Consider the following 20,565-nt stretch of genomic DNA (forward strand, 5'->3'; position numbering starts at 1 on the left):
TATTTAGAGAAACAATTGTTTTTAACGAAAGTTAGGACAGCTATGTTTGACAGTTTGCGTATGTGGAGGAAAGAAGTGAAGGAGCGGCAGCTCAAGGCAGAGAAGGTACAAAGGAAACAGGAAAGGAAGACAGAGTATCAGAAGTATAAGGAATTGAAGGATAAGGAAATTCAGGAAAAAAAGGAATGTTTAGATAGAGAGCATATATTATTAACATCTAAAGAATATATAGTTAGACCAATAGTAGCAGTAGAGGTCCACCAAGAAGATGTGGACTCAGATATTGATGGATTGTTGATAGAACGACCCCCGCTCCCATATGTACCCTTAACACCTCATCCCCCTGGACCTCCAAATGTCGCCCCCCTGTACCCCCGGCTCCCCCTTCTTTGCCTGCGGTTCCCCAGCTCCCTATTTTCCAACCAGTACCGGTACATCCCTTACCTCCCCCATCCCAAGTTACTGCACTTCCTGTATCTGTCTCCACCCCTTGAATTCTTCGTTCTACTAAACCTTAGCTTCATCAGAACGCAATAAGGTTGACAGTAGTGAAGTGGTTTAGTGATTTAGAAATGGAAGTAGAAGAAATGATAGATCAGCTACAGGATTTTTCAGAGGGCGGACTTCTTTGTCTGATAAAAAGCTTTCTCATCAATTTATGGTTCAATGGGAGATGACTACAGGACAGAATGGCCCAGATGATATTAGAGCTATTAATCAACAATGTCATATAGGGCCTTCCCTGTAAATAGAGTTAATACTGCCATAGCAACGATAATTGGATACCGTAATGAACTCTCTTCCTCTCCCCGAATTAGACCTATGAGGGAAGCTGCGCCACAGTTCATTCCTGGAAGAGGGAATGCAGACGATGATGACCCATATAGTGCTAATGCTAGAGCCCATTATCTGCATAATTGGATGTATACGCCCTGGAAAAGGACGGATGTACTCACTTTAAAAGCCTCCTTACCAGACATACGGAAAAATCCTAGAGGTTTTATGATGATGTACAGGCAGCCATTGATTCCTGTATCATGACTTTAGCAGATATTGATATGTTTTTTTTGGTATGATCCTGCCACCAGATATGTGGCGACTTAACCGGAAACAGGATCATGCTGTCGATTTGGGAGGAGATTGGACTACCATAATAGCACATGATATGGATAGGAAACCTGGTCAGAGACCGAGTCAGCTCATACTGGACCTCCCTGGCAACATACTAACTTATATAAAGACGATAATTCTGACACGGAAAATAGATTGGACACTCATTACTGCTTGTAAACGAAGATAGGGTGAGTCTGTCCCTGATTTCTTTACTTGCTTTGAGGTAGTTTCCTCTAATGTATGTAATAGCCATATTCCTCCTGTCCTTAAAAGAGGGGATGGAATACAGGATAATATGTTTATCAATTTGTGAGAGAAAGTAACAAGATAGCAGTCCCTCAATATCCTGTTGTTTCTCAGGTAAAGTTAATACACCTGTGGGATTTTCTGGCATCCAGGTTCAAAGCCCTATTTCACAACAACTGAATGTTAGTACAAGGGTCTCCAACATTTTCTGTAACAAAAGTCCCTAGTGATGAAAAAGTGACCATCCCATCCAAAAGTGTCAGTAGTGATCACATTGGTGCATTAGCCACGGTTTTCAGTAGTAAAAAACAAAGCAAAAGGGGCTTTGACAATTTGAACTGAAATATTACATGGGTACTAGATACAAACAATAGCTGCAATACTCCCTTGCGCCAAGATATAATTATGAGTAATAAATATCTCCAACTGAAATAATAGCTGTAAGTACATTTTCAAAATGTCAACTATTTTTCTGTAGACATCAGTTTATGAGATGTGAAAATACAAAAGAAATGTTGTCTTGAATGCATGAGTTTTGTTTTTAAAATATAGGTTGAACTGCACACAGGAGAGCTACTCACAGGGACCTGGTGATCTACTAGTAGCTCACAAGCCACTCATTAGAGACATAGCAATGCAGCAGAAGATTGCAAACAGACTACAGGGAAATTATTGCATCACTTAACCTCCTTGGGACAAAAGTATCTCTTTTCCAATTACAGTATTGTCAACAGAAGGTTACCTATTTAGGTCTCTTCCTGTCGAAGAGTGGTAAGACGCTACACCAACATAGGATATAATTGGTGCAGAACTTGCAGAAACCACTGACTCAATCTAATATCTGTGCGTTTGTTACCAGATTTTTCACTAATTGCAAAACCCCTGCTTGCTTTAACATTAAAGCATGTATGCATGCCGCTTCCTTGGACTAATCAGCGTGAAGCTGTCTTTTTGCAATTGAGAAATTCTTTATGTAATACTCCTGCTTTAGGTAAAACCTGATTATTACAAATGTGTGCATGCAAAAGATGGTTGTAGCTTGGCACAGTCCCATGTAGGAAGGAATAGTTCATGCGCATATTTCTCCTCCACATTGGACTCCACTGCAATAAAGTAATCTGAAATGTATATTTAAGGTCACTATTTGAAAGTTATGGTACCACATTTGGTGGATATCTAAAAAAATAATTCAGACCCAGCACCCGACCAGTGCGATATTAACAGGGTATGAGTTGACACTTTTTGCTCCAAACATCACTCTGTAATGCTGTAACATTTTTAATACAGACACTGTACTGCCCCTTTCTGAGTCCCAACAAGATGAGAAACATGATTGCATATTTATTACTGAGAAGGAGACTAAGGGACGGGTAGACCTGACAGATACCCCTATATCTGACCCACTGGGGGAACTGTCCGTGGATGGTGCACAAACTACCTGATGGCTCTAGTACAGCGGCCTATACAGTTACTCCCTTGAAATCTGTGGTTGAGTTATGTAAAATACAACAAATGTCAGAGCAATCTGTGGTGCTGACAGCTTGAATGTAAATATCAATATATATGCCTTTGGAGTTGCCCACTCATTCGGATGACTCTAAGAACAAGGGCTTTTTGACTTTGCATGGTGATAAGATACAGTATGGGGAATGAATAGTAAAGATACTGGATACCTTGATGTTACCAAAAAGAGTTGCTATTGTTAAATGTTTTGGCCACAAGAAAATTATAGATGAGGTCATACAAGGAAATACTTTTGCCAATGAAACAGCTAAACGATCAGCCTATTTAGAGTATAGTTTAATGTATATTGTAGGGACAGTTAAATGGACACCAGAAGTGACTATGTTTAATCAGACTCTAGATTGCATTAGGGAAATACAGGACGAAGCTACGGAGGAAGAGAAGGAACAGTGTAAAAGATATGGGTGTCAGGATGCGACAGGATGTTGGATAGATCTGTCAGGAAAGCAAAGATGAATGCTTCCAAATTGTTATGTGAATGCTATTGTTACCATGGCCCACAGTTCAGCCCACATTAGTTCTAAAGGAATAGTGGCCATGTCAGGTCATGGTTCAATAATCTGATTCCCAGGGTGGCAGAGTTCTATGTCAAGAGGTGCATGATGTGCCATACTTATAGCACAGGAAAGGGTACCCTGTTTCAACAGGATATTTTGCACCCCCAGATCTGCCCTTTGAGGTCTTGCAACCAGTTGAGGTGGTTATGGGGAGGCCAGCAAATGTATGGGGTGTACCAAGATCAAGGACAATCTGACATTAAATTTACCATTCTTTTTGATTACTGTGTTGACTAAAGATTTGCATTTGATCCATTCACAGGTGAAGGCCAGTCTCTCTCCCAGTCTTAAAGGTCCAGGTCACAAGCTGAGGCCTAGAGACGGTGTCTTTACCCAACAGTTTCAGAGGCCCGTGCAAGTTTTCTTCACCACTCAGACTGCTGTTAAATGCACAGGGCACAGACACTGGATCCATGCCAATGACGTGGAGAAAACAAGCACCACTCCCTTTGCCTTATAATCAGTGGATAACAAGAGGAATACCTGATTCTGAATATGATCAGATCTCTCAGCAAGTGCTTTTTTAGGGATGGTGATCTTTTTGAAACATGGTGAAATGGTGTCATTGGAACAATAACTTGCTGACATCATGCCTGACCCAGATGAACAGATTCTTTTTGAACATCCTTACATTGTTCAGCCCTGATACAAAATGCAGCCAAGGGCCAAAAAGAACTATAGACTTTGATTGAAGAAACTATCTCTGGAGAGATAGCAACCCATGCCAGTGGTCAAGACCGCCAACGTCTGGACCAGTACATAACCCTGCCAGTGAGGCTTTGAAGCAAAAGACACTTGGGACTTAATGCTCTCTGATAGTGTAGTGAGGGAATTTTGGGAGAATTGAGATTACATTGCTGTGTTTCTGGCTGATCGTTACGCTACTCTTTGTTACCTTGGTAATCAAACAACAAATACTACAGTAAGAGGAAGGAAGGTTAAGAAACATACAGGTTGAATATAAAAGATTAGTATAGGGAATAGTATTAGGTGTTCTTCTGAAATAGGTATTTGTATATAGATTAGGTTGAAATGGGTAGAGTTGTCGATCTGCCATTAAGGCCCTTTGTGAAGTTTTTTTTTTTACCTATTAGGAGGAATAGAAGTACTTCTCCCGAATGCCCCCGCTAAAAGCTGACAGTTTTGGATTAGAAAGAGAAAAATAGGGATATGTGTATGTTTTCTATTGTTAGTATTGGGATGTTTGGTTCTATTTTGGAGACTTGAAACATATCACCCTGTTCATAGCATAGTGCCCCCTACTCCTACCGCATCTGAACATTATCACTTCACCTTGTCCTCTCTTAAGTATTCACTGCCAAATATAAAAGCACAATACATTTGTTCAATATTTACATAAAACACCCTTAATGTGAATTGAGCCACACAAAAGCTTCACCAAATAGCTGCAGAAAAACACCAGGAAAAAAAAAGCATGGACTTGGTCAGAATGGTTATGAGGTATTGTTTCTGCTTGGGGCTGGAAATTATTAATGGGAATATTGATTGTAAGAACCATCTTTCTCACCTGCTGTTGCTGCATTCAGCATGCCCCTGTGTTATGTACAGCTTATGTAGCTACTTGTAAACAGTATGTTAATGTTCATGAATTGAATAGAAAAATTATGATGCATACTGAAATATATGAATTGATGAATATTAATGTACACAATTATTACGTGTACCTCTTAGAATGGATACAGCACAGCTGAAAAAGAAGGGCTGTTAAAATGTAAAATCTGATTCTTTCATTTTTTTGATTAAGCTGTGCTTCATCCATTTTCACCCTTGCCCTACTTTCAGCCTGGCTCTCTTTTTGACACCGCAAATGTATAAACATGAGTAAAGAATTGCAGGTTGAGACATTGTAGGCTATGTAAACATGCAGAGTCCGCTTGCTCGAAGGTTTTCAGGCAGTGGTTAATCCTCAAGTAAAGTCTACTCAGAATAGCATATCTTGTTGTCCAGCTTTAGGACATAGCAATTGCACAAGACACTGAGGCTGTCGATTCCTGCCTTGCCTCATTTGTGCATTCTTTCCAAAGTTCTATTTACCTCTGGGTGTTCCTTGTTTGTGATCTTCTCTATAAAAACCCATGTAACCATTGTTCAAGTGTTCTCTCTCCTTGGATATCTTGATGGTACTTGTCGGATGGAGACCCATTCATGAATGATTAAATGACCCATGGTTTGACTTCACTCCAGTGTCGTTTCCTCCTTACTTGATAAGAACCTGTTGCGAAGTGGTGTGACCCTGCACCAGCAGATTATTAATAATTTGCTACACATGATGGAAAAGAAAAGAGAATGAAAACCTGAACTAGACTAGCTGCGGAGCAGCTTTAAAAGGCAGTTACAAACCCTCAGACAGATGACTGTAAGGGTGTTTTTAGGATTTAGGGGTAGGTAGGGGTATTGGGTAGGAAGGTTATTATAGGGTTGGGGTTAGGGGTATAGGGTGGTAAAGATATTTTTAGGGTTTTGGGATGGGTAGGGGCAAGGGGATGTAAGGGTATTTTAGGGATTAGGGACGGGTAGGGGTATACGGTGGTAGGAGTATTTTTTGAGTTTAGGGATGAGTAGGGGCAAGGGGTGGTAAGGGTATTTTAGGGATTAGGAATGGGTGGTGGTATACGGTGGTAAGGGTATTTTTAGGGTTTAGGAATGGGTAGGGGTATAGGGTGGTATGGGTATTTTAGGGTTTAGGGATGGGTAGGGGTATATGGTGGTAAGAGTATTTTTAGGGTTTAGGGGTGAGTAGAGGTATAGTGTGGTAAGAGTATTTTTAACAATATGGGGTGGGTAGGGGTATGGGTGGTAAGGGTATTTTTAGGGGTATGGGGTGGGTACAGAATAGGATGGTATGGGTATTTTAGGGTTGGGTAGGGGTATAGGGTGGTATGCATATTTTTAGGGTTTAGGGGCTGGTGTATATATATATATATATATATATATATATATATATATATATATATATATATATATATATATATATATATATATATATATATATATATAGCGTGCTGTGTGGGTGCTGATTGTCATTAAAAACCTGTGAAGCACGAGTTGGTGTCCGTGTGCTTTTTCCTCGCCGGTTGGAGGTGGGAGACAGCCTGTTGGATTATATATATATATATATATATATATATATATATATTCACTTAAAAAACCATAGGTTTCACACAGGTTATAGTTAGGTGGACATTTCACTCGTAAAAAACCAATGAAATTCCCCCGTTATAGTTAGTTCAGATAACTATAACTCGCGCGCCCGCAATCCACTGCTCATGACGTCACATATTACATCACTCATGACATGGTTAGTGGCATCACTCATGACATCACTGATGACATCATCCTTGTGATAGAGTGGCGGTCGCGCGAGTTATAGTTATCTGAACTAACTATAATGGGGGAATTTCAGTGTTTTTTTACGAGTGAAATGTCCACCTAACTATAACCTGTGTGAAACCTATGGTTTTTTAAGTGAATTTGCAAGGTTTTTTAAATGCTAATTCCTAACTATAACGTGTGTGAAACCTATGGTTTTTTAAGTGAATTTGTACGGTTTTTTAAATGCTAAGTTATGTATTTATTAATATATATATATATTTTTTAAGGTTTTTCATCGTGCGTGCACCGTGCGCGCACGGTGCGCTTCACGCACGGTGCGCGCGCTTTGGGCACGCGGTGCGCTTCGCGCACCGTGCACGCGCGTTGGGCGCCCACCCGTGCGCGCACCCCCCGATTTTTATAAAAGAAAATAAAATGTTGATTTCACCCATGGGGGTCCTTCTGTGACCCCCTGACAAAGGCTAGGGGGTCAGGAACTCGCTTCCCTGCCCCCTTTTCACGTTTTCCACCTTTTTCCCCCCTTTCCTTTTCAGTGCGAGAGACAAAAAGGCGGCCGACACTTCCTGATTTCACCCGATTCGAATGTTGACTGACATCTAACAACCAATCAGAATTTCGCTTGCGCACGGTGCGCGCGTATAGATATTTATATGATTTTAAATGCGATTTTCTCAGGAAATACTGAACAGATTGACACCAGACCTGCAAAAGGCACTTCCCTGACCTGAGGACTACCTCTCTGCCAAATTTCAAGTAATTCTGTTCAGCCGTTCGGGCTGTACCTTCGACTAAAGGTCCTATGGAAAAATGCATGGGGAAAACGCGTTTTGGGACCCCCCTTTTTTCTCGGCCCCAGCTTGACTAATCACCCCGAGACTTTCAGGGTAGGAGCTGAGCGGGGCGCACCATTAGTTTTGAAAATTTCGCGAAGATTCGTCAACCGGCGCCAAAGTTATTCAAAATAGAATTTTGAGATTTCCTATGGAAACACGGTCCTAACTATAACTATCTACTGGTGACCGCCAGTAGATAATATATATATATATATATATATATATATATTCACTAAATAAAACAAAGGTTACAGGAACGTTTTAGTTAGGTTCAGTTTTTACACATACAAAACCATACAAATTCAGTAGATATAACTTGTGCCCTAACTTAACTATAACTCACACATGCACAGTTTTCGCATCAATTTGGCAGTGATCTTATCAATGATATCATAGAAGATGTTATGAGTGATGTAATATGTGGAGTAATTAGCAGTGCATGGGGAGGGTGTGAGCTATAGTTACCTTAGGGCATGAGTTATAGTTAGTTGAGATTACACTAACTATAACTGCTGATTTTCTATGGTATTATGTGTGTAAAATCTGAACCTAACTAAAACGTCCCTGTCACCTTTGTTTTTCTTGTGAATTTCTATGGTTTGTTACATTTTATTTCCTAACTATAAAGTCCCTGTAACCTTGCTTTTTCAATTAATTTCTATGTTTTTTTAATGCAATTTCCTAACTATAACGTCCCTGTAACCTTTGGTTTTTTAAGTGGATTTCTAGTGGTTTTTTTTGCATAAAGTAATATTTAATTGCTATATGTTAACCCAACTGCCGCTGTGTATGGCCACAAGGCCTGGCCTGCGGCCACGCCCTGCAGCCATCCCCTGCATGCAGACAACCCACACAGCTCTGCTCCATGGCCTGTATTGGCACTGGGGACCCCAGCCCTCAACATTTCATGGGAAAGGGGGGCAAATGTCCCCCTACTTGGGCCAATTTTGGCACCGGGACCCCATCCCTTGGGACCCAGTGTATTTTTTTATTTAAAAGGGAGGGTGTACGTGGCCTTCCTCCCTGGGCCTCTTTGGCCCGAAGCACCCCATCTCCTGGGGCCCGGCCATATCGTAACCGGGGAGGGGTGCATGCAGCCCTCTTCCCTGGACCAATTTCAACCCCGGGGACCCCGCCCCAGTGCCCTGCACTTATTTAAATGGGAGGGGGCATGCAACTCTCATCTCCTGGGGCCCGGCCAACTAGGGGTGTACCCAGGGCACCCACCATCTCCTTGTTGGGGCCGCAGGGGCCCTAGGTCTCCCCCGCGGCCCCATATATATCTTACCTTTGTTATACTTACCTGTGTTGTAAAGGCATATGTGTGGTAAAGGCATGCACTTTAAAAGATTTGTGTTTCAAGGCATGCATGGTATTTCCCTGCGTTGTAATGACACACATCTAGGAGCTTGAGGGAAGGCGGCCCCAGATGAGTTAAGCTTAGTCTGTAGCTGCAGGCTTCATGGGACGTCCTCTGAGCCTGGGGAACAGCAGGACCACTCAAGGTACCACGGTTCTCAGGCATGTGGGCAGCAGAGTCGCTGCGACCACAACACAGCCTGAAATGAGCCAAGGCTCGTGTCTGGCACACACTTCCTAACCTTCAAATACATAAATTCAGGATGCGTGCTATACAAAAACATTGAGTGTTCCAATTAATAGACTATAGTGTGGCTCCATTTAGAATAAGAATCTAGGCCACATATAGAATGCACATGACAGCTCACTTTGACTCTGAATTAACTAATGACATTGTTGTGAGGGTGAAGGGCAGAAACGTTTCAAAGTTCAGGTTTAAAAATCACTTTTAATAATTATGTCTTAATGTATTGATTTTATTTGATGTCCTTAGGTGAAACGCTTCTGCATGTTAAAGAAATACACTTTTTGGAACTCTGAAGAGACTTTATCATACTTTTTATATGGTGTTTGTTGCATGATTTACATGCCAAGTATTTTCACGAATCGGCTTATTAATGAGCTCTTGGTGCCAAGCTCTGGCTCAACTCCCCCTGTTAATTTGCTGGCTTGCCCACCTCTAGTCAGAACACATGTCCATCCTAGCTAATTGATAGGCAGGCTGCAGCAATCTGGCAAGCTCTTGTCCTACTTTCATTTCACATTTCTCGACAAATCAAAAAATTAAAACACAAACTCAAATAATACAAGAAGAGCACACTTACAACACTGAAACACTGCTCAAAAATAATGCTGTTGTATGTGGGTGAAGTGTCTTTGATAAAAACAAATAAATGCATCAAACGCCCAGTTTCAGGGCAATTCCAAAGGTAGTTTAGTAGCATTTACCAATTGTCTGGATAGAACAGACTTCCACCATATTAAACAGGAAAGGTGCTGGTTAAGGTGGAGGCCACAAGGCATAACTAGGTCATCAATGTGCAGTCTCACAGTGTAAGGAAATGACTCTTTTTGTATGGTCACCTCTAAAGTTTTGGACTGATGTTACAGGTTTTTCGACAATCAGAGTGTACCGATATGCTAACCAGATCTCAGTGCCTGTGCCCTGGCCTTAAAGCGTGTATATATGACGGGTTTATACCCAATTGGCATAAGCTAACTTACTTGTAAGTCCCTAGTATATGGTACGCAGGGTACCCTGGCCTTGTAAGTTAGAGGGTCACCTCATGAACTGCAGCACTGACTGTGTCACTGTGGGAGTGACATGGTAAAATATGGCTCCTAATCTGCTACTGCAGACTTGATGGGCAGTTTTAAACTGCTAACTTGACTTAGCCATTTAAAGTAATGGCAAAGCCAAGTGCTTCCTTTTTAGGTCGAGCCTAGTGCAGCGCGCATGCACTGCCCTGCTCGACTTTATGTAAGGGGCTTCAGAAAGCTCAGCACACGCTTGTGCGTGTGGTCAGCTTTCATTACAGGCTATTGGGCTTTGCGTGCGTCTTTCTAAGAAAGACAGCACGCAATTGGGCAAAGGCGTGTGTGTGCATGTCCTGCCTTTGCTCCGCCCACGGCCTATTGCTTGCGGTTACCCGCACGGCCCACATCTGTTTTCAATTATCGTGCCCAGACACGGGCGCAATAATTGAAAAGAGATTGCTCGCTGTGGCGCGCGCGCACGCACCACTAGCGGGCTTCTTTTCAGTGACTTTATCGCACATGATGGCAGAGACGCGTTTGCTCACAGCTAGAGTAGCGATGCGGCCCAGCAGCCATGCCTGCACGAGCACGGGAGCGCCTTCCACTACAAAGGAAACAAATAGGCCCCCCCCCCAGGTCTCGTGGCGGGCATCGCCTCGCAGCTCTGAACTCGCTAAAACCAGCGATCTGCACTTCCGATAACAAAGCCTCCTCCCAGAAACAAACTGCAGGGGTCCTTCATCAGTGACTGCTGGCCCATGACCCTTGACCTTCGTCTGAAGGTTGTATGCCTCAGCTGCTCACCTGTTCAAGTAGTTAATGATTTTTTCACATCCCTCCTTCTGCCACCGTCTCTAAACAGACTTTATCTCTTTATTGCACATGATGGCGGAGACGCGTTTGCTCACAGCTAGAGTAGCGATGCGGCCCAGCAGCCATGCCTGCATGAGCACAGTAGCTCCTTCCACTACAAAGGAAATGAACAGGCCCCCCCAGGTCTCGTGGTGGGCATCGCCTCGCAGCTCTGAACTCGCTAAAACCAGCAATCTGCACTTCCGATAACAAAGCCTCCTCCCAGAAACAAACTGCGGGGCTCCTTCGTCGGTGACTGCTGGCCCATGACCCTTGACCTTCTTCTGAAGGTTGTATGCCTCAGCTGCTCACCTGTTCAAGTATTTAATGATTTTTTCACACCCCTCCTTCTGCCACCGTCTCTAAACAGTTTTTGGGTAAAATAATCCATAACAACCAGATTTGTGAATAGGCATATGAATACAAAGGGGGCTCCGACTTTTATCCTAGCCTAGTGTGCAGGTGCAGAATGCGAAAAAGTACAGTAAATGTGGATATGTTTATATGTAGTCTGCCTCACTGGGTTCGGCTATCGGCAGAGAATGGGACAGAAGTCGGAACTGGTAAGTGGAAAAGCGCAGAATCACTCAGCGCCAAAGTACGGTAGCCGTGATTAGCAGCCAGCCTCGGCTAGTTTCTGTGTTGGGGTGCCAGCAAAGGCCCGGTGGGTCAGGAGCCCCCGCCACCGTGACTGATTCATGTAACGGGGGTGCTGCGGGCTCCGCCACTTACTTCTACCACCCCTCCCACATCTCTTATACAGTTATATTCACAGAAACGTATCACTATTAATATTTTCAGCAACGACTGACTCTTTAACGCTGGGTGGTTGCTTTCGGGTGTGTGTAGATCATGAACAGCTCATTCTTTCATCATTCCATGAACGGATGTTTCGAGGTGCGGATTATAAATGTGTGGGTGAGGTGAGTGCACAGCTAAACGGAAGGTTAGGGTTATTGTGTGTGCCACTGACAGAACCCGGTGGAGGGTATTTCTGCTGCATACATTGTTGATAACACCCATGCCCGATAGAGGGGTGGGCAGCGAGGGAAGACATTTAAGTGGCGTGTCATGATTCTAAACTACAATGCAAATACAGGTGTGTAACTGCAATGTGTCAATTCATGAAACACATCCGTGGTACAGCTCGTGTGTAAAGTGAGTATAAACGATAACACCTGGCACATAGGAAGCAGGCCTGAAGAAACATGAACTGAACAGCAGAACTACTGGCACTGTGCAGTTCTTGTGATAAGTATTGCTGGTGTCCTTGGAACGGAAACAAGCATTGGCATAGCCAATAGGTCTCACCTTTGGGACCTTATAAGTGTTTAGCCATGCAACAGTTGATATTGTTGCACCAAGGATATTGTGCTGGATAACTAAACACTTATAAGGTACCAAAGGCGAGACCTATTGGCTATGCCAATGCTTGTTATTATATGTAAGTAGCCTCTAAAGTAGGCCTAGCGAGCCCTAAGACAGGGTGCTGTATATTAAGAAGTGGAACATGTATTTCTACAAGCTCAAACAGTGAAAATCCACAATTGCTTTTACTGTGGAAAAGGCTAGCAGCCCCATTGGCGTGTTCAGAGTTGCAGACAAATAAAGTCGATTCTGTACGTTATAAAACAACTCCTCACATTAAGCCCAACTTGATGCCCAAGTCAAAATCAATGTAACTTGTTGCAGTGTGCAACTTCTACAAAGTAGCCACTCTGTTGCCCTAAATCCTCTGTGCCCGTCCACGGTTACACACGGGGTCTGTCCCTGAAACAGCTAACTGCTCTCCAGGGGAGACATGCAAATAACTCCCAGAAATGGAGACAATAGAAGCCTGTGCGGGAGAGAGGTGTTACTTCTCCCTGGCATAAACCCACATGGGTGTTAGCACAAGAGGCGAGCTTCAAAGGAGAAGCCGCCTTTGAAGGGCAAGTGGGGAACAGTTGGGAGAAGGCCTGCCCTACTGTTTAGGTCGACAGCTGGCACTCAAGAAGAAGGGAAACCACTTGCCAAACCGTTTTTTCAGGATTGTGTAGCCCCCTTGGTAGCCACACCTCTGGGTTAGGCTAGGGAGCTCTACATGTCATGAGAAGGGTTCTGCCACATTGGAAGTTGGCAGAATGGAGATGTCTGAGATAGCCAGATGCCACAATTTGCAGGATGTTTTATCAGGAGGGAGGGAACCTAGTAGCCCATTGGTTACTCAACATGACATACCCTGAGGGCACTTACTTTCTGGGAATATTAAGGGCTCCCTAACCTCAAATCTCGATTGACTGGAGAAGAGGACCAAAGAAAGAGTGCCCTGCTAGACCAAGGACCTGGCGAAGAGAGGCTGCACCGACGTGGACTGCACCTGCTGAACCTTGTGGCTAGCAAAGGAGAAGGGACTGTGCCGGTTGTGACCTGCTTGTGGAGAAGGCAACTCCTGAGCCCAGCCAAAGCAAAGAGACTCCAAGGATTCATTCGCTGATCTCTTGTTCGCAGCACAGCGCCACAACAGCTGAAGAAGCTTGCTGGGGTGAGTTGGTAGCCCAAATCTTCTAACCGATGCTCCTCGCTGCTGTGCAGCACCAAGGCCCAGAAATCTACATTCAAAGTTGCACCCGAGCCTACTGGACCCAGGAGAGTCATCGGAGCGCAGATTGGTTGCTTTGAAGGCGGGATACCGCCCAAGGAAGGATTTGCCCATGACTGCGATACTGGGCGAGTGGCAGCCCAAGGGTGACTGGACTTGTGCCAGGACGAGAGGTTATCGACCCCTGTGGCCAAGATCGCCTCACCAAGCCAGTGGACCGAGGACTAGCCACAGGAAGACCCCCGTATACTGCATTGCATCCACAGCATCCTTGAGCATCTTCAGTATCCTGTATCCCTTGCATCAGGACGACTTCCATAGGAGTCTATGGCAAGGAGATAAAAGTGTCTGGAACTCACTGAAAACTGCTTCTTCCTTTGAGGTAACTGTTCCTGTGAACGTTGCTGGTTCCCCTGGCTGGCTCCCTGCCAGAGTAGGTCATCTAAAGTAACTGCATTGATACTTATCCAAGTTTTTCTTGAAAAAGTTTGTCTGTCAAATTTGGCGAATTTGCCAATGCTTGTTCACTATTAAGTAACAAGTGGATATTTACTATAACCTGTAAAATTTGTATCTCTGGAATCCTCCAGTGGATCTTTTTCATTTTAGTATCTAAACATACATATAAATACAGTCTATTTTTAGGTCTCGCCTGGCGTTGGCAGCGCGCATGCGCGGCCCTCACCATGCGAGGGCCTCCTGGAATCAATACGGATTTCGAAGGGGACTTGAAGCCCCGTCCCTTCTTTCCATTAGCTTTCGTCATAGCTTATGCAAAACGCAGCCTTTCTATTGTGAAGGAGGCTTTTTAATCCCTCCTTGTTGCCGCTCTGTCCGCTTTTTGCCCCGCCCACCGGGACTGGAAGCTTTACTCGCGGCGTGAGACGGTCTCCTTCATTAGCCGGGACGCACTATATTTTTCACAATGGCGACAGCTTGTTATTAGTTCTCAAGATATGGTCACCCTACCACCTCCCGCTTTCTTTTTTCTTACACGCACTTTCTCCTTGTTCTTAGTTCTCAAGATCTGGTCACCCTACCACCTCCCGCTTTCTTTTTTCCTCCACGCACTTTCTCCTTCACCCGAATTTTATCAAAACTCTTATCGGTGCATCCTGGTTTTATCCCCTGTCGCCCCCCTTTTCTGCTCTTACTCCTCCATGTACTGTGAACTCGATATTACCTTCCCCCCCATTTCTGCTCTTACTCCTCCATGTACTGTGTACCATCCCGTTAATATCCCTAAGTTGTTTCTCCCTCCCCCTTCGTTTTATGTGTCTAACTGTCGCCCCGGTTCTTTTTTCTTATGATTTATTTAACCCCCGCCTCCTTCCGTGACCCCTCCTTTGTGCTTCTTCGAATCAGATGCCGCTGCGGGCAGCCCTATCTCTGCCGCCGGGTTCCTGGCAACCCGTGCAGAGAGGCCCAGGAGAGCCTGTGCTACCACCGCCGCTCAGACACCACGGTGAGTGCGAAAGAGCACGAGACGCTAAGGGTAAGCCCAGTGCTGGGAGGGAGGGTTAACAGCTCCCACTCCCTGTGGGTGAGAAGGCCCAGCCTTCCTTGAGGGAAGAGGGTATCAGGCATACCAGGACAGAGGCCCCTGTGTACATATCAACACCACAAGGGGGCTTCCTAGTACCAATATCTGCAATACCTTTAGTCTTCCACACGCCCCTAAACCGGGTTGGAATTATCACCGGTTCCATGGGGCCTGCATAACTTCTTATCCACTCAAAATACAGCCCTGATGAGTCACGGGACCTCTCCTAGTGACGAAACACGTGTCGGCTGGCTTTGTTTTGTTCAACATAGTCGTTGCTTCAATATAAAGAAACTTTTCGAACTTATACTGGCGTCGACCACTGCATTTATAGAACGCTTTGAGACTGAATTTAACTCTGTAATATCCTCATCACGTGTGCCCAGGACAGTGTCCTCTGTGTATCATTCGCTATAGACCACAGGCGCCTGCACCATCCTGCACGCACACTGTGCGCAATTCCCAAAACTTTTCCCGCACCTGGACTCCACAAGGCCCACCGCCAACCCAGCGTCTTTACCCCGCCACGCCTCCGGACACTGGATCTCCACCTTTTCGTAACCCCAGGCATCATCTTTCACTCCACCGCCTCGGCGCACCCGCCCCGGCCTGTCGTTCTGATCACGCCACACAGCTTTATTCTAGCCTGCATCCACCGTTATTCATCCGCATCTCATCTCCAACGCGGCGTGCTTCCTAGTGCCGATATCCGCAATACCTTAAGTCTTCCACACGCCCCTAAACCGGGTTGGAATTATCACCGGTTTAATGTGGCCTGCATAACTTCTTATCCACTCACAATACAGCCCTGATGAGTCACGGGACCTCTCCTAGTGACGAAACACGTGTCGGCTGGTTTTGTTTTGTTCAACCTAGTCGTTGCTTCAATATAAAGAAACTTTTTGAACTTATACTGGTGTCGACCACTGCATTTATAGAACGCTTTGAGACTGAATTTAACTCTGTAATATCCTCATCACGTGTGCCCAGGACAGTGCCTAAAATATTTTTGCAGTTAGCCAATCTTTTTTTCATTGATGAGGGCCCGGCAGTTTTGCCAATGCTTTTTTATTTTATTTTATTTAGTGCGTTCAGCCCGTTGGAATAAGTCACTTTTGTTAATATTTTTGTAAATCATCAAAGACTGAAAAATGCTTTAGTTTGCTTTCAGCCTTGGTGTAGTGTGACTCGCATGCAAAAGATCATCATTTAAAGTAACCACGTTTTTGTTACGGAGATAAAACACTATATTTGGATCATTAAAACAGGTTTTTCTTTTGTACAGCCACCTGCATCTGCCTTTAGTCCTCAAGTCCTTTAAAGTAAAGCAACCTATTATTGGCCACTTTGTTGTTCTATTTTTTGCATTTTGATTTGAATAAAACATGTTACCATAAATAATAGTTCTGGCATATACAGTGGGCGATCGATGTGTGCCCACACTATTACCATTAGCTGATGGGCATTGAGCTAGCACCGGTGCTTCATTAGTAAAACAAGAAGTGCCAGGGCCCTCATCAGTAGGCCACTGCACTTCGCACCACACATTGCCCCTCCCATCGCAATCTGAACGCAGCTGTGCCCCCACTACCGAAGTTGCTTCTTGGCGACTCACATTTCAGTTTCTCTGCTGTATTGAAGTGTTTGAGAGGATTGTTCAGGGCATGCAATGCAAGAACCTTTTGGGCACGGTTTTGGGTGGGGGGGGCTCGTTTTGGTCAGAGATTGCGCTCAATCGTTTAACGCAATTCGACCATTTCTTAATTAAGTACGGGGTCTGGCCTTGATTTGACTGACCAAAACTGTGTGATTCTCACCATGTGACGTCACCTAATTGCTCCGAATTTTTTATTCTCAATATGTGCAACAAAAAAAATGAAATGTCTAAGACCCCACTTGACATACATGACCCTCATTTGTCGACCCCGACAAATGTTCTGAAGAAGTTCCAGTGCATACAAACACAAGCATTAAAAATGCAATCGGTCTCGCCTTTCATTAAGTTAAAGCCATTTGCTTTGCTATACGATACCATTAGCAAAGCAAATGGCTTTAACTTAATCAAAGGCAAGACCTATTGCATTTTCAATGCTTGTTATAAACTGGTATCAGATTTCTTGAGGCTATCATGCATTTCCTAAGCAATTGTTCTGGTGCTGCTTAGATGCTTTACACTTGTTCCTTTGTGTAAGCCTGAGTGCTCAGAGACACAGCTACCCAGGTTTGAGCTAAAGGTTTAACAAAATAATCTACTGGTCCTACAGGGGTTGGTAAGTGTATTACACAGTGAACTTGAACAACCACACCATATAATACACCCCATTTCCTCACTGGCTGCTACTGCACTCCTTCTTTACAAGTGTAAACAGAAAAGGCACAAATACACTTCCGAAAATATATCTTCTTGCTTTTTTAAGTCTAGTTTCTGCCAGAGCACATGTCAACAATACAAAAAACATATACCAAGAGAGACTTTGGGTCAGCCACCTTAAACCATTGACTTATTTGGGTCAGTTGTCTTCAAAACAGATGGTGCAACCTCAACGCAAAATCTAGGCCTCAACTAATACATTTATGTTCATTTTTAAAACCCTGCCACAAAAAAATTGGCAACAAGGAGAAGCATGGTAGTAGATCAGTTCTGCTTAATTGGTTGTAAAGTTTAAAATATTTTATGGGGTTTAGACATGTCTCAGAGAATAATAATGGTGAGATAACTCTGGAAGCTAACGCATTTGTTGGAGAGATCTGTGTTTTGTGTAGTCCTAGATTTGAATCAAAGTAGCATATATGGTTAATGTGTCTCCTGCAAAGCACATCATGTAACATGCAGATGACAGATTTGTATTTTATGTAGATAGGTAAGTGGGTTACTGCTTTGAACACAGAGATCATTTTGTTACTTGCAGTTCATAAATGGCAATCCTTCTAATATAGCACAGTGACTCCTACACCTTGAAACCCGCACTGTCTCATGTAACACACCTTGTACATTGATTTACTCATTTACATGATTGTCAATGTATAATGTGTGAGTTAAGTAAAGCGCTCTGACACCCTGCATCGGGATGAGTAGCGCTACAAATAAATAAAACAATGCTATTTAAATTATTTGAGCAAATACTAGGACAGACCAACACATCTGATTTTCTTACAGTGCATGCACTTATATACAGAGACTGAACAAAGTCAAGAGCATGCCCCTATTAAGTACCTGTGAAGAGATAACAAGCTGTGAGCCTTTGTTTCCCCTCTGTTGCATTTGCATTTAAGTGTGAGGTTCCAGGCCACCTCCAGTCAGGATACTCGATCAAAGGTAGGCCTGATGGCCCCTTCACTTCGTCTTTATCTTTGGCCCAGATAGAGGTAAAAATAAAAAAGCCCCCCCTTGTGCCTTCATGTTGCTGCTGGGAATGGAAAGCAGACAACGTGCAGACGCTGCTGAATGTATCCGGTGTCGGAAAACTACACCAGGACAAATTCAGCATATTTCTGTGGGGTCCAGCTTCTTGGCAGGGTGGAAGGCGTCCACCCTGTGAAAATAGTGGATGGACGCTGTGTACCCACATGTACCCCCGACTTGTGCCCTGTGCACAAACATAACATTTTGCTCCTAAGAGTTATTTTACATCTATATGTGTTTTTGCTCTCTATATGCAAGTAGTACTCCAAAAGGTGTTTACACACCCAGTCATCTATTCATCTTGTTATCCAGGCTTTATGTGGGCCTGGTCCTGCTGGTGCTCAGCACTGGCAGCTCTAAAAAGCAGGTGCGGAGACGGGTCCCTATAGGGCTCTCTATTTTTGCCCTGGCTTCATCCTCAGGGTGGGGGAAAAAAATCTTAACTTTGCAGCAGTAGCTTTCTTCACTGCCTTTGATGTAGCTTCAAAGATACTCGTTATAGTTATTTTACAATCTTATTTCAAAACTGAAGCATGTTCAATATTATATTCAAAGAAGCCATAGTTGTTGCCCATTTATCTTATGCAACCAACAACCATTGACAAAGACAACAGCCCTGGCTTGTTGTAGGTATAATGTTACTTGTATTATATATCTGGATGCAATGACAGAAACAACAAAATACCAGTCGGGCGGCACACTATGCTAAGCACAGATTTTTAGTTTATGTGTTTAAGCCACGCCCCTAAGTACATCGGCCACGCCCCTTTGAGACTCCCCAGTTTTTTCATCCCACGTAAAGCTCCCTTATCTAACCATGGATGTATTCATCCATGCATGCATACATACATCAAACGGACATCCAGCGTGCCTGCACCTGCCCATGTGAATTGTCTGACTACACATGCATTTTTGTCTGTATACTTGTAGTCTCTGTGCGTGCGGCTGGGCATGATCCGTGTGCATATGGGCCCTTTTATCTGTGCTTTCCATTTGTGCATATCATTATATATATATATATATATATCCATTAAAACGAAGAACACATAAAACAAGTCAGACCTGTTAGCTTTGCCAGTGCTTGTGTTTGATCAGTGCCACGCTAAGAAAACTCATTTTAAATAACACATCCGCCCTAGGATCTTGGGGCACAAGTGTGCCACCTGGCCTCAACCTAAGCCCAACTGTGGAGTGTATAGGCTACCATTTCATTAACCACCTGAAAATATAGTCAGTACCAGGTAAAGCAATCTTTTGAGCCAGGGTATAAATAAAATCTCAACAAGTGAAAACAACAAACAAGAAGCCGTTCGACTCATTTAGCTGCCATCGCCTGCACTCCAGTCTACGTGTTCATCTGTGCTTGAGTACAGAGTCCGCAGCACACAGTTCACTACATCTTCGCGTGCCTCACCGCTGTTCTAAGTCCAAGGGGTGCTGGTTGAACATTAAAACTACGAATTCTCTTGCAACCCTATTTAAATCGTTGCCCAAGAAAAACTGACAGCACATTGCAGGGTTTAGCTTCCCAGCGATGCGACGCCCTCACCGTTCTTCTTCTCTGCCGTGCAGTGCGCCGCCGGCGCCTTGAAGTTTGTGGTGCGGGCAAAAAGTCACTTCCGGAAAGGAGGCAGGAAGCATCCCCATCATGCCTCAAATTGTAGTTCCTGATGTGGACTCGGAGACAGAAATTATTCTGAGACTACGATGAACCTAAATACTGCAATGTAAGCAGCACTTACAAGGTAAGGTCTTAATTAAATAACAAAACGATATGTTTTGAATGTATTATTGCAACTTGTATATTTGTAACTCCAGCCACTAGTATCTGTAGTAGATTTATGTACTTACTACCATTCTTATGTCAATTTAGAGTTTATCTGTTTGTATCTTTTCATTGAGTTAATTTGCAACTTTTATATATGTTGCTGTAACCGCTAGAA

General features: G+C 43.8%; 1 protein-coding gene across 2 annotated transcripts in view; it reads right to left on the reverse strand.

The window, feature by feature from the left end:
- Positions 1 to 20,300, reverse strand: part of QNG1 (Q-nucleotide N-glycosylase 1) — an 85,084-nt gene extending 64,784 nt beyond the window's left edge. Inside the window, exon 1 of one of the 2 annotated variants that reach the window (XM_085633123.1) lies at positions 20,172 to 20,300. In XM_085633123.1, the coding sequence (XP_085489249.1) occupies positions 20,172 to 20,272 (101 nt within the window). In that variant the 5' untranslated portion in view covers positions 20,273 to 20,300. Of the gene's footprint in view, positions 1 to 20,036 lie in introns of both variants that reach the window. The other variant, XM_085633124.1, reaches the window with a different exon arrangement.
- Positions 20,301 to 20,565: the final 265 nt, after the last annotated feature.

The sequence above is a fragment of the Triturus cristatus genome, chromosome 2_1 (assembly GCF_964204655.1).
Source record: "Triturus cristatus chromosome 2_1, aTriCri1.1, whole genome shotgun sequence".
In the NCBI taxonomy this organism is placed as follows: domain Eukaryota; kingdom Metazoa; phylum Chordata; class Amphibia; order Caudata; family Salamandridae; genus Triturus; species Triturus cristatus.